The sequence below is a fragment of the Eurypyga helias genome, unplaced genomic scaffold, assembly GCF_000690775.1.
Source record: "Eurypyga helias isolate BGI_N326 unplaced genomic scaffold, ASM69077v1 scaffold10560, whole genome shotgun sequence".
Lineage (NCBI taxonomy): Eukaryota > Metazoa > Chordata > Aves > Eurypygiformes > Eurypygidae > Eurypyga > Eurypyga helias.
Window position 1 is genome coordinate 50,171 of NW_010225118.1, and position 15,422 is coordinate 65,592.

A 15,422-nucleotide genomic window follows, 5' to 3' on the forward strand; every position below is an offset into this window, starting at 1 on the left:
TCGTTGGAGGATGATAATTTGGTTGTCCTTGCTGGTATGAATAAAAGAAATGTTATGTACAAGACAACTCAACATCTGGTTTTAGGCATGTGATCTGACTCAGACCTTCTTCTTTCTATTACCATAATGTGTATAAATTTGCAGACATGCATTGAAGAGAGCTGCCGCATTTCCGAATGAGAAGGCAGTGTGTGGAGTCCTCCACCAGATGTCCCTGCCGTGAGCCCTGTAGAGCCCATTTATTGACACACCTGGTAGTTTTGTTCCCAGGTGAGACAGGACCAGTGACCCGTGCCAAGTGTGGTACCTGAGGTGCCAGTTGCGCTGGGGAGGCAGACGGGGAGTGAGGGCAGGAGAGGAAGGTATGGAGCAGGCTCTCCTGCCTGCTCAGGGTGTCACCGTCTCTCCCACCTGATGCTATTTATTCGTGCTGCGCTTGCTGCCTGAATGGTGCATGTTGCAGAGCTTGGGTTTGGTGTTTTTTTTTTTTTTTGATAGTGGGAGAAAAATGACAGTGCCTGGATAAATAATGTAGTTGGAAAGGGCTTTATTCCTTAACAGGGTGATGCTGTGACCAGGGCTTATCTGGGTTGGAGGAACCTGCAGAACCGGTATCTTCATAGAAACTCCAGGTCTGTCTGTAACACAAGGAACAGGACAGGCACATTAGGGCTTTTAAAATGACCTCTAATAGGCAAATGAAGCAGCCCTGAGGAAGAAGCAGCCGTGGCTATGACCAGTGTGAATCGACGGGAGTGAGTGTTGGATACCTTCATGCATACTATATGCTGTCTCTGTAATAAAGTAGTCACAGCCCCAGACATGGGGTCTCCCACATGTGCATATGTAAAGCTTTTGAACTGGTTGCTGTCGCTGTCGAGTCTGGCGTGCTGTTCCACTGCTGCTGATTTGGATGAGCCCAACCCGAGCAAGAGTTCCTTGCCTCACGATGAACCTGATCACGAGGGTGCTGTTGGGTCTTCACAAGATATGACGATACACATTTTCACAGTGGACTACGACTATGTGCAAATTCCCTATGAAGTTACTCTTTGGATTCTGCTTGCCTCTCTTGCAAAAATAGGTAAGTAGAAAATGAGATCTAGGGTCCTCTTACTTTGTCAAAAAATTTAAAATGTACCATGTAATCAAGTATCTTTCATGCGTTTTTGTAGCTGGCACTGCTTTTATAGGTCCTGTTCTCAAAAGAACAGGTATTTTCATTACCATGACAATGGCAAAATTTCACCCCTGAGTGTTTCCAACTTACTCAAGAAAACGTATGACCTCTAACCCTCATGCCTCTTGGGTTGTCCATGCTAGTGAGGTAGCAATGGAGCTCGCCTACACAGTGCTGTCGATCCCTTTCTTTAGTGTTTAAACATCACAATATATCAGAATTTACAACCTGCCATAGCTGTGGAAATAAGTAGCGCCAGGCTGAGCCTTCAAGCGTATTGAATTTGTGGGAGGAAAGTGAGAAGAAATCTTGCATGGTGCGAATAACAGGCAACATTTCCCTAAGAGTCTTTGTTTTGTATGTTTGTTGTTTAAAGTTGCTCAGAAATTAGTATGACAGGAGAGATACTGAGTCTAAGAGGGTGTAGGTCATGAGTAGCGCAAGTGCCTTTTGAATACATACTGACACATCTAGCTTCTATTAGAGCTTCATGAAGCTATCTGAAGACAGACAGCTCATGGAGAAGTAGACACTGCAATTAACATAGCAAAAATTGCTCACAATGTGTCTAACACGTTTGTGTGGCTGGGCTCAAATTATTCTGACCATTCAGAATTAATGCAGCGATAGCAAATAAATGAAGAAGATGGTAATATTTTGAAGAGCTGCACACTTCTGCTCTCCCTGCCCTTTTGACCTTCCATGGAATTTTCAAACATTCCTATAGAATAGACCGGTAGTTGGGATTGATGATTCTGGAGGTTGCCTGAAGATAAACGTTTTTCATGTCATAGTCACACAATTGCCTAAGATTGTTACAACTGACCATGATTTTCCAGTTTCATAATAGCTGATGATCAAAATCCAAGTCCTATAAAGAAATTCTTCACTGTTAAAAGAATAATAAAAAAGTTTCACAGATCAAGTTTGTTGTTATCGCACCAGCATAGTATGAGCAGTGAGCATATTACCAATTTCTTTATTTCATCCATAAAAGTACAGGACTTGCCATATGACACATTTACTCTATACTCTTGTTTTGACTAAGAAATAGACAGTTTAGAAGAACTATATGATGCCTCCCAAGCAGACCTGTTCCTTAGATGGGAGTTTTCTAATAATATTTTTGATGAAAAATGTGGAACTGCTGACTTCAAATCTACTTGGAAGAGTCTTAAATATATAGTTACTCAGGGAAGAAGATTTCCAAACTGTTAAACATCTTCAGTGTTTTATTCAAGCATTATTTTCTTTCTGGATTTAATATTTCAGGATGGGAAGAATTTCTGAGTTCTTGAAAGGAAAACCAATCCCTTTGTTCTGTAAAAGTGACAAAAAACTTAAACATGCTTTTTAATTAAAAAAGATGATTAGTAGAGTTATGATCATAACATGCTTTTTTTGTAAAAACAAATAGTTTACTAAATGAATGATTTAAAATTTCATAAAAAATATTTTTCTTTACATTTGAACATTGGTAATTCAAGGATCACTGAAATGTAGTCATGTCATTAGCTGCTAGAGTCATGGGATGAAGGTTGACTGTTCTTCCGGCATGGAAACACAGCCGCTGGATGTATAGGTTTCTTAGTCTGCATCATTCTCATTCTTGTAAATTCTGAACAATTCCTCACATTTCTCATTGAGGCACCTCTCATTCGCGATATGATTACACAGTTCCTGTAACAGCGACAAGATGAACCATTGCTAGACATTGTCTGAGTATTGGTATCAGTATTCGTGTCAAGTGGGAAGATTTATGTGAACACACTTGCAGTAGCAGCACATCAAGGTGGGCAGGAGGAGATGCACACCCACAACATCCACACGGCAAGTGTAGCCTTTTCTCTGTAAAACACCTTGGCTACATCTGTGCTTGTAAACTAACGAGCACCTTGTCAGGAAGCTGTGAGTGACTGTCCGTAGTGCATCCGTGTTGGCGTGCCCCTCCTCAGCTCTGGCCCATGCTGACAAGCCTTCTCCCAGGCAGTGCCCGGGCAGGCTGTGGGCCAGGGTCTGTTCCCACTGGCAGTTTGGATGCGACCACTTCTTGCTGGGGTAGGGAAGAGAATTTGGCTGTATGGATGCAAGCTGAACCTTCCTGCTTGGAAAAGTGTTTGGCCTGTTTAATTTGCTGGTGTACACTCAACCTGTATTCCAGTGAGGGAAAAAAAATCCATTAGGATGCATTATTTTCTCAGCTATTTGATGTCTGCTGGCAGTTCTTTCACTTCTGCTGAAAACACCATTTTTGTTTCAGTAAACTAACTCATAAGGTTATTTACAAAATGTTGTTTACATTATGTAGGGACAACAGTTTTCCCAGAAAAGAAAGGTTAATCAGCTTGCACAAAGCCTTATGTCGCTGTGGCTTGCCTCCTGCTGGTACCTGAGCTGCTTTGGGTATTTTGGTATTCGTGAATAGTCACTCCCTCAGTCTGTGGATCACCTGGACTCTGTGCAGTTCTTAGAGGAGTGCTGGAAGTTGACAGAGCTGAGCAGAGTGTGGCATAGGAGCCTCTCCCTGCTCCCGTGGGCTTCTCCAGATCCCTGATTGGCCCAAATCCAGCGGGAACCATGCAGCCAGGGACCCTCCTCCACAAGGAGAGGAGGTGCTCTCTCTCTTTGAGATGCAAGGACATACTGTGCCTCAGAGGTTTGGCAGTAGAAGTTGTGTAGCAACATCTTTCCCAATAGTGAAGCACCTTTTCAAAGAGCTTCCTGCATTCCTAGAAGTGGAGCGTAGACGCAGACACACTTGCTCAGAAATCGAGAGCTGGGAAGGGGGAAGAGAAGTGATTCATTCCCAAACGCTTTCCCTGCTATAGTCCATGAATGTCTCATTTGGAAAGGAACAGTATTGCTTGTGTATTTACTTTCATAATCCTAAAACCAGAACCTGTCGGTCTGAAGGCAAAGTGTCCAAAGGCAAGCAAAACATCTGTCTGACGTCAGTTTAATGTAATCTGTAATAACACCCCAATGTTTTATTCAAGGTTTCCATCTCTATCACCGATTACCAAGACTCATGCCTGAAAGCTGCATCCTGATTGCCATTGGAGCACTAGTAGGAGCGATCATCTTTGTTTCTGATCACAAGTCTCCACCAGTGATGAACACAAGTATTTACTTCTTGTATCTCCTTCCACCCATTGTCCTGGAGCAGGGCTATTTCATGCCAACTCGCCCATTTTTTGAAAACTTTGGGTCCATCCTGTGGTGGTCTGTGCTGGGATCTCTGTTAAACTCGTTTGGGATTGGCCTCTCCCTCTATGGAGTCTGCCAGATCGAAGCCTTTGGCCTGACCGACCTGAACCTGCTGCAGAACCTGCTCTTCGGCAGCATGATTTCAGCTGTGGATCCTGTGGCAGCTCTGGTAGTTTTTGAAGAAGCCTCTGTTAATGAGCAGCTTTACATGATGATCTTTGGAGAGTCGTTGCTAAATGATGGCATAACTGTGGTGAGTTTCTTTTTATTCCTGCCCTTCCCCTCTTTGGGCTCTTGTGGCTTGTGAGGTTATTGGGCACCGGACAAGAGCAGCTCTAAGGAGATCCGAGATACATTATTTTTTTTATGCATACTCCACTCCATTACACACAAGTCATTTTAATATATATAAAGATTACATCTTGTAGTAAGTCTTCAAAAAACATAGTGGTTTAGAGCTGCTGGAGAAGGGAAGCATATACATGCTCATTAGACATCATCTTGCATCCACTAAAGTGAATGGATAAGCTACAGCTGATTTTGCTGGTAGGATCAGTGTAAGACCTGGGAACATTCTGGACACTGTGCAAGCAAATAAACAGAAAATTGTACTGCTGCTTAAAGGCTGATGGCAGCAGGGGTAGCAATACAGAATAGCCTCCCTTGACACATGCCTTAGACAGCCCTTTGCAAAAAATTTAAAAAAAGCAAGGCAGATGTGGACAACATTAGTTCTCATTAGTTCTACTTGAACTTGGATCAACCTGAAATTCTAGCTGTAAATCACAATTGACAAAACCTCTTAGAACACGCACATTTTTCAAGGAAGATATTTCAAACAGGAAATTCATTGTTCAGAAACCAACAGGACTGCTCATGTGCTGGAAGTTAACTGCAGGTTAAGGAGTTTTGCTAGATAAGATCTCTACAAAATTTAAATCACAGGAATCTAAAACACATAAAAACTATTCAAATACTGTTATAAACGAGGTACAGCACAAGCTGGACTTGTAAAATCTGTACAGAGTTCATCACTGAAAGGCTTCATGGGAGAAGCGCAGCTTATGAGTAATGCGAAAAGGAAAACGAATTTAGTAATTTCTTGCAGCCACAGCCTATGGATCATAAATCATTCCTCTTGGTGAATCAGGGACACATGGCTGATATAGAACTACTTACTTCACATGCAAAGTGCTTCTGTGTTATAGTTGCAATAAAGAAGTCCCCAGTGCATCTATCAGTTCCACTTATCGTTTTGGTTCCTTCAAGTACAGGCCTCAAAAAATAGTATCTCTGCCTCACTCTACAAGAGCTTGTTTTGTCCTGTGTTTTTGGACTGGCTCTCTACCCTGCTTCCCCTTTGTTCCCGGCTACTATTTATAATGTGGAGTAGTACCAATTGATGATGATGTTACATGACCTTTCAGTCAGGATCCTGTCAACGCATAAATGTGTCGTGACAGAATGCCTTTAAACCCAGCCATATTAAGGCGTTCCTCAGCAGCATTTGGTGTCTTAGCAAAAGAGAGAAAAGGGCTGTACACAGGGTTTGTTGGCTACAGCACTGGGTTCCCTCTGCCCCACATGTCCGCATCCTCGGGGGTCTTCTCACAGCACCCGTGTTGCAGTCAGCTCCTGATGATGCATCTCTGTATCACCCACCTCTCACCCACTTTCTGGATGTCCATGTTTCCAAATTCTCTACATGGCTTCATATAAAAGAAAAGTGAAACTTTCAAATGACTCTGACCTGGATGGAGCCCAATAAGTGACTTTCTCCTCTCTGATACCTCACTTGCTTTTACAAAGTCTTTAAAACTCTTTACCTCAGGTGTCTTATCTTACCATTTCCTCCTCGCTTCTCTCTTAACAGTATCCTTTGATTTATCTTTATGTATTTAAAAATATATTATTACCAAGATATATTAGGCATACACCTTTCTCTAATGTTTAAATACAAATATCCCCTAGTTCTCTCCAGCCTGCTTATCAGCTAGAACATTTTTTTCCCCAGCAGGAAAAACCGGTATGAATTCTGCTGAACTTGTGGGTTGTATTTGAGGCAAGAATTTAATTCATTTATTTAATTCAACATAGTGGTCTAAAAAAAAACCCCAACCAACCAATCACAACAAAAAAACCCAATGCAAAATAACAGACTGTGGAATTAGAAGGGTGATTTAGGAGTTATGCCTTTGACTTAAGGGACTAGGACAAAAGTGGATAATTTACCCTTTTTACCCATTTGTATGTTTTCACATTCCCCTCAGTAGGACCACATCCACGAATGGAACAAAAAGGGTCCAGGTCCTGTTAATTGCTTCTTTTCCCAGTTGCTTCCTAAGGGACTGTTAGCATCAGAATAGCACAGACAGCAGCAGGACTGATCCTATTATTCATCATATATTAGCAAAGTTTCAGAGCCCTGTTCAAAACAGTGGTGTTGGTAGTGCAGACTTCATTTGAACGTGAACACAGGTGGAGGACCCTGGTGTTGCTGCAAAGTGTTTCAGGACTTGAATTAACTTCTCTGATGACTCTGACAAAGGCTTTGACCACTGGGATGTATGAGTGCTATAAAGGAGGATGGGGATATTCTCTGGTCTTGCTGTTGAAGTTGACCCACTGTGTTTAAAGTAAAAATAAATGCACATGGCCTGGAAGAGTTATCAGGATGGAAAGAGAGAGTTGTCAAGGCGGCCTCTGTTGGTGGTTAAGGCAGCCACTTGAAAAACTTTTTTTCCAACGCTTATGATGTGGACGGTATACGCAATGTTTGTGTCTTATAGTCAGCTGGAGCAGAGACCAATCCCCGGGGAGGTCCCCTATGAGTGACAGCATCACATTCTCTCTTCCTCTCCCTGGCACTAACAGCCAAATAGTGGTACACCACTATGCGGTAATGTACCCTCCAAAAAACCCAAAGCATGACATTCTCGGAGTTGTTAAATGAGGCCGGCTATCTATCCATCCCTTCTTTTTGGGTGAACAAAGGCATCCTAAGCTGATTCAGGCTTTCCTACCATATAAGGGATTACGGTCCTCCATTTACAGGGAGAAACGCTGCAATGTAACTTAGCTGAGCAGCAGTTACATGCATGGTGTGCAGTGCAGAACATTGTACAGAGCAGTTTATTCCCACAGAGCATGTTACAAAAAACTGGAAATTATGTCATATTTCCATAGTTTCCATTTGTATTCCAAGTAAAGAATCACAAGTCTGAGGGAGAGGTTCAAGTCAGCAAGGAAGAGGGAACAAGACAACAGACTTTACAGTTAAATACTGTATGGCAAGTACACTAAGGTTTACTTACTGTGGAGACATGAACTCTCTTCCTTATCTGACACCAGAGACTAATTTCATACATAGTCATGAGGAAAAAAATCAGCTTTGAGTATTTTCTCACATGAAACATTTTGTCGTGCTTTGTCTGTCCCCCCAAAATATTGGAAATGAACCTCCTGGAGAACAGGCTGTGTGACAGCTCAAGGTCATATGTTCCCAGCAGCAATTTAAGATTAGATAGTAGCTGGGGAATAATTATTATCCTAATAAGCTTGACTCTTCTACCTGCAAATCTCTCTTTCAATCTTCTTAATAGCCTTCTGAAATTAACCCTATGAAGAAGAAAGGCCAACAAAACCCCAGATATGGCAAAATATTTTGTTCTGTTCTGTGGTTTTGAACTAAGGCTTTACTGCAACAGCTACGGAGAGTTAGTGTATTTAGATGTTCCCTGAATTCCCTTGAAAACCAAAAGGTGTCTTTCATGTGTTACACATTCCCTGTAAGCAGATCTAACAGGACGTAATGTTCACCAAGTGTCAGCAACCTCTAAGACCATTTTATTACTACGCCACTCATTACTGTGGAAACCTTATACTAGTTCCTAAAAGATGGATGAAAGTTGAATATACCGCAGTTTGTCATCATGAATTTCTGCAGAAAATAAATCATTGTGAATAGAAGTATGGTAAGCTTATCTGCTGTAAACTAAATTAAATTATCTTTACAGACCAAATTATATAATGTAGCACATTCAGTCTTTCTCCTAATCTGACATTGTTTTCTTTTTCATTTTGTCATTTCAAGCTTCCTGCTCAAAATGTAAGTGTGAAAGGTCTTTAGGCCATTTAGAGTGCCACAGCTTTTGGTTCCCACTTTGAGATTCACACAGACTTCCTGGGAAGGAGGTTAAATGTCATCAAACCCAAAACATGAGGATAGAGAGGCTGTATTTGTCTAGGTAGGGACAATATGAAACTGAGGCTACCATTTTCCCTTCACTTCCATTCCCTTCCCTCTCCTGCTTCCTCTCCCATTCCCAGTGATGTTTCATGATTTTTATGCATCGAGTACTATTGAAAAACATTTAACACTATCTAATGAATTGTGCCCAGTCTACTGATTACACAGACAATGAAATTTAAGTGCAAAGTGTGATTCTTAGTCTGCCCTGATGCATCCTGAGTCAAAAAGATAATGTGTCGGGGGAAGCCTTAGGTTGGTAAGGTACCCATCTGATCTTTCAACATCTGCTACAAAGACCAACAATTAAGTTTGCCTTTAGAAAACAAAAAAGCATTAGTAGTTTCCTGTTACTTCAATTGCGTTTGATCCCTCAGAGTTTTACTACATAACCATCTGCCCTTTCTGGGTTTTTTCCACTGTTTTTCAGGACACTTAACAGACCTTTCATTCTGGGACTTGTTAAGAGCCAGCTGAGGTTTCACCTGTTGCTTTGCTAAGCTGTCTATAGCAATTTCAGGCATATATATATGCACATACACACACACACACAAAATGAATAAGCCTGCCAGGTTTGAGAAAGACACCTGATGGCTGTCTCCTTATTTTCACATGCAGGTGTTATATAACATATTCATCGCCTTCACCCAGATGCACAGGTATGAAGAGATTGAATCCATCGATGTCTTTGCTGGCTTTGCTCGCTTCTTCGTGGTGGGGTTGGGTGGCGTCTTGTTTGGCATCGTCTTTGGATTTGTTTCAGCGTTCATGACTCGTTTCACCCACAACGTTTCGGCTATCGAACCGCTGCTGGTCTTCATGTTCAGCTACCTGTCCTACCTATCCGCTGAAACCCTTTACATCTCAGGCATTTTGGCGTGAGTATCCCTTATGGCTTTTTGGAAGCCCTCTTGAGGGAAGGGGCATTGTTTTGAGGAGGTGCTTTGGTCAAGGATGGTACAATACAGGCATTTTCAGTCTCTGGCCAAGAGATCTGCAGTGAATAGCTCCTAAGGGGTCTGTAAAGTGCAGTGGTAGCTAGGAAAAGCAAACTCACAGTCAGTGGAGGCATCAATGTGCTACTGAGGAGTGGATATCTGTTAGGAAAGTTTTTTAGATTTTTGACCACTGGAAAAAACACTGCAAGCTGTGAGTAAAACGGCTAGTGCTGCCATCATCTGGCTGCTGCCTCTGGCAAAATCAGCTGAATGAAATGATTTGATAATAGATTAGGTATCTGCATTTATAAGCTCTATCTATTAGTACTGAGCAGCATCACCATCAGATTGCGATGGGATAAAATGTAATGAGTACAGAAAACAAACAAACAAAATGTCCAGGTTCTTGCTTTTGTACATAGTTGTGAACATCAGCCCTAACGTAATTTACTGAAATTACATTACATTTGAACAGCATCACTAGAACTGAAACTGGGCAAAACCTGGCAAGCAAGAACATCAAGCATCTATGTGCACATAGTGCATATGCTTATATGCATACGTATACTCACGTATATGGATTTTGACAATCATACTTCGATGTGATCAGGATAACTTGTTACTGCTGTAATGCTGGGGACTGTTTCCTTAAAGTGCTGTGATGGCGTGGGTGCCCACTGCAGACAGAAAGCTGGCAGGTCTATCGGCTGCAGTAAACACAGAGAGGGTGAGTAAGAGAGCGCTGCAGGAAGGAAAGAAGACAGCGGCAGGAAAGGAGTCGGAAGAGAAAGGAAGGAATAGGGGTGAAGCTGAGAGACTTTATAAGAAAACTGCTGGTAGGTGAATTTGAAAGATACCACACCAAACAGCCGTGTAAAGAAATGGGAAGCTGGTGGTGGTGGATGCTCCATCTATTGCTGCTGGCTGCTGCAGGCTCAGTGCCCAGCGGGTGGGTGGCAGCAGCCTGCATGGCCGGTGTTGGCTCTGAGATTGCATGCCGGCAGGCAGGGGGTCTTGCAGGCCCTGGTGCTGCAGAAAGGAGTTCCCTTTACTGAAGACAAACTGATTTGAACCTAATAAATACAAGTATGTGCCTGTTGATGTCCAAACAGGTGCATTTACTAACATCTACTTGTCAAACCCTGATTTGTTCAGCTTCAGAGAAGTGGCTTTGTAAAATACCCTTTGCAGGATGGCCCTGGGAAGCAATATTTGAATATTTAAACACATCAAATAAGTACTTAGACAGGAGATATGTTTTTCTGAGCAATTAGACAAAGGAGATGAATCCTGTACTATTTTTTGCGTAGCCAACCCATTTGCTCTGACTGAGGTGACTGGACACTTCAGTTGAGCAAGGTTAGGTCTACTATGTAGAGAGCACTAATATCATATCGACCCTTCCCTACCTGCACTGCCTAAAATACTGCTTCCCTGCCTATTCATTACACTAGACTACGTAGCTCTTTATTTCCCTTGCTTTTCACTTTCATTAGGGCGTTGAAATTATTAGTAATAAAAGAATGTTAATATAATTGGGATTTACTGTTCTTACTGCTTCATTAAGGAAATTATTGGTTGTTTTAGGGATGGGAACTTATTGTCACCCTTCTGAATTATTGAGAAATTCATTCATTTTTCACTTGGATCATGGAAGTCTATTATGCATGTGTATCTGAAAGTCAACAGTATTAAACATTAATGCCTAATGGGCTTGTTTTAGAGTGTCCTTGGATCTGCTAAATGTCTCAGCTCCATTGGAATACCCTTGAGATTTCCTCAGTGGAAATTAAATGAGCAGAAACTAGATGAAGGGTTATTTAATGAGCGATAAGCATTCTCTGAATTCACAAGTTTTGAATAATATAATCACAAGAAGACCCCCCAAGATTAAAATAATGCCATTAGAAACAATATAGATGATGAACTATGTTACTAGCATAGCATTCAATCTGTCTATTCACCTATGACTGTGGAAAATGAAGGGAGGAAGAGGAAACCCCCTCAGTAGGGCTGCTTGAAGACTACTGCTCCATATGATTATCAGTGTCTGTGCTGGATGGCTGCTGATGCCTCAGCAGCAGGCTCTAGTCTTCATTAACTTCAAAGAGGTGGAAAACATCTCTTTGCTTCCTTAGGCACATTCCCCGAGTAACTAAAAGGGAGGAAGGACACGTCTGCAGGACAACTCAATTTCCCGCTGCTGTATGGCAAGGGGCTGCTGTGGGTGGGGAGTCACTGCAGCTGACCCTGGCTGCAGGGAGCTGCCAGGAGCTTTGGCCCCAGCACAGGACTACCCCCATGTTCTCCTACCACCACCTCAAAGGAGTTCACGAAGGGGCAGGTTATGTCCCTCTAACTGATCTGTCCATAGGCTGGTACAAAATTGACTTGTCCTTTGTTTGAGACTCAAATATTTGGTGCTGGGTGGCTGCGTGTTAGGCATTCAGGATCAAATGGACTTTGAACTGGAATGCGATACCTTCACTTCCTTGCCATGAAGGCCGACTGGTTGGCTTCCTTTTTCCTGTATGCAGGATGGATTCATGACACTGAATGAAGATGTTTTATCTAATGAAATAGCTAACACCATTACTGAAAAAATAAAAAGCTTCTTGATATTAGGAAGGTTGGAGGCTGGTGAAAGAGAGTGCAGGCAGTGAAGGTTGAGGTTGTTCTTAAATGAAAAGAAAAACAGGTTGTGGCTGATATCTGGTGTTTTGCCTGGTGCAGGATGACAGCATGTGCCGTGACGATGAAAAAATATGTGGAGGAGAATGTTTCCCAGAATTCCTATACCACAATAAAATATTTCATGAAGATGCTGAGCAGCGTCAGTGAGACCCTGATTTTCGTGTTCATGGGAGTGTCTACAGTGGGGAAAAACCATGAGTGGAACTGGGCCTTCATTTGCTTCACTCTGCTCTTCTGCCTCGTTTGGCGGACTCTAAGTAAGTCGGCTTTGGGGGACAAGCTGCTCTCCATCTCTGAGAGAAACCCTTTGGTGCAAAGGTATGTTAGAGAAGTCGGTGCAGGCTGGTCTAACTGGTTTAACAGTGAATTAATTAGGGTTATTTTACTGACTAGTTAATTTCACAAATTTACACATGGAGAAATAAGGGGGAAAACCCCCAAAAGAATCTGAATGCCAGTCTTCAAGCATAGACTTTATGATTAGGTAAGAATGGAATATTTTAAGAAAAATTAAAATATTACCATGGTTATGCCTATGTAGATGCCGATATCTTAGGTAACTATATGCCCTTGAGTAAATGGGCTTCATAATGATTTCACTGCACATTGTAATTAACTTACTAATTAGATAATGGACATCACCACACTTCTGGAGCTATAACACTACAGGTCCTGGGTCAGGAGTGCCAGAGGCATTGAAAAAGAAGAAAGGTGAAAATTACCACTGATAACTGACCAGGGACTCTATTTCTTTCCTTATATCACATCTAGGCCAACTATGCTATGCTACTGCTCCTCACATGACAATTCTGAAGTTTTAAACTGCTAGAAAAGAGTTATTATTTGAAATTACTCCATTTCTACACACAGTATCTCCCCCATTCCTGAAAAGGTCTTCTACTCCCTAGTCTGTGAGACTGGGATTCCTCCAGCATGGGCAGAGTAGTTTATAAATGATGCCACACAAGCTGTGGAACACAATTTTTTATCTTCTCCTAATATCCAGGATGAGTTGACAATAATGTTGAAAAAGGAGAAGCAGTAAGAAGGCTGGTGGTGTTCTGGAGGTGGTAGCAGTCCTGGCAGACTTCTCCTACAAGCTGCTTTGCCATTTTACTGCAACCAAGGCAGCAGAGAGCCAAGATATCGCCATCTTCTCCCTCATCTACTAGTACTGTCCAGCCAAACACTCTAGCTGACATAAGAAGGAATGGGACAGACCAACCCTCTAGTGCTGTCTTCAGCAGAGCCTTCTGGAGATGCTAATAAGGGAAGACTTCCAAGCCTGGCTACTTTCTGTGCTCTGGTCACCTTCTACTTCCTCAGCATCTACAGTCACTGTGTTAGGGATGCGAGAGGGTACACTCCTTGCCAGTGCTATGTAGGCATCTGGTTTGGACCTGTTGCCCATTAATTATGCCATCCTTCTTTTGAACCTGAATAATCTGTTCTGCATCAGGTTAAGTTACAACTGCTGCAACAGAAAGCAAATGCATTTACTGCTGGAGAGGTGATGAATTATGGAACACACCCTGCTCAGCCACCGTTACTTGTCACTTAAATTTAGTTAAAAATTTAAGTGAATGATGCTATTGCAATGAAAGACATTTTGCATGTAGTATACACAAGAGGGCCAAAAATGCAATTATGCAGGCAACCTTATTTCTGACATTTTTTACTTCTGAGTTCCTTGATTGGCCATTTAGAATACCATTCTTATTATCAGTAGAATTTTTCAGAGTAAATTATATTTTTAAAGAAAATGAGAAATCCAAATACTCCATCAGGTAGCCATGGAGGAGACATTCTGAGCACTGAAATTTAGCTGCCTGCCTTGGCTAACTAAATTAGTAGGTTAGTAGACCCCTGCTTCATTTATAATCAAAGGCAGCTTGTCTTGATCACCTTATGGGGCAAAAATCTACACTGGGCACCTGCTACCACCTCCTCCAGCTTTCAGCTCTTGTCTATATTCCCTTGACATACAGAGCCTGGGCTTGAGCTCTAGGCATTGCCCTGCATCACCTGCTACAGTGCTGAGGATGAACAAGACCTGTAAGGTGTATTGAGAATGAACAAGAGCTGTCAGGTGATTCATCAGGGCCAGCTGTGACTTGAAGGGGAAGGCAAAAAGTGGTTGAGAGGAAAAGGTAAATGATAGTTGCTGGGCACTGGTTGACATATCAACTGGTGAATATGCTTTGTTTTTTCTATCACTTGCAAAGAAGGAAGAAATGGTTGAAGATGTGAAGACTGAGAGCATCCTTAAACTGCAGTGACCATGAGACTGTGGATGCTAAGATCCTGAGAGGAATAAGCAAGCCAACAAACAGCAGAATTATAACCCTGGACTCCAAAGAGCAGATTTGGGGCCAGTTGAAGTGGTTCGTTATGTGGGAAGGGAACTGCTGAGCTCAAAATGCTGGTCTAGTTAGTGGCTAATGGGCCTCAGGGCTCAGTACAGAGACCAATGGTGCTTTAATGTCTTTGTTAATGACCTGGAGGATGGAATGGAGTACACACTGAGTAAGTTTGTGGCTGACACAAAACTTCAGGGACCAGTCAATATTCTGGATGGCTTCCATTCAAAGGGATGTGGACAGGCTGGAGAAATGGGGTGATAGGAAGCTCATGAAGTTCAAGAAGAGCACATGCCAGGACTTAACATGTGTGTTGGAATAACTTCATGCACCACTACAGACTTGGAGTCTAGTAAGGAGCTCTGCAGAAAAGGTTGAACACATGCCAGAAATATGTCCTTGTGACAAAGGTAGCCAGCTGTGTCCTGGGCTACATTGACAAGTGTGTACCCAGCAAGTCCAGCAAAGCATTTTTTCCCTTCTCTTTAGCACTGGTGGAAGCGTGTGCTGTCTCCAGTTCTGGGCTCCCTGGTATAGGAAGGACATGGAGGTTCTGGATCAAATACAGTAGTGGCCATAAACCTGGTGAGGGGCTGGAGCACTGGATGTACAAGGAACGCTTTAGAGTGCTGGGTGTATGCAGGTTGGGGTAGATATGGCACAGGTGAGACTACTTCCTACAGGTATCTGATCAGGGGACAGAGAGAGGATAGAGCCAGACACTTCTCAGAGGTGCACAGCAATACCACAAAACAGAATGGTCACAGACTGGAACATGGGAAATTCTGATTAGA

At 42.4% G+C, this 15,422-nt stretch overlaps 1 protein-coding gene across 1 annotated transcript in view; it reads left to right on the forward strand.

The window, feature by feature from the left end:
* Positions 1–818: 818 nt before the first annotated feature.
* Positions 819–15,422, forward strand: part of SLC9A4 (solute carrier family 9, subfamily A (NHE4, cation proton antiporter 4), member 4) — a gene marked incomplete at its 3' end in the record, with an annotated part of 26,908 nt that continues 12,304 nt past the window's right edge. Inside the window, exons 1-4 of the mRNA XM_010148204.1 lie at positions 819–1,084; positions 4,177–4,640; positions 9,255–9,514; positions 12,308–12,525. Coding sequence (XP_010146506.1) covers positions 823–1,084; positions 4,177–4,640; positions 9,255–9,514; positions 12,308–12,525 — 1,204 coding nt within the window. The remainder of the gene's footprint in view (positions 1,085–4,176; positions 4,641–9,254; positions 9,515–12,307; positions 12,526–15,422) is intronic.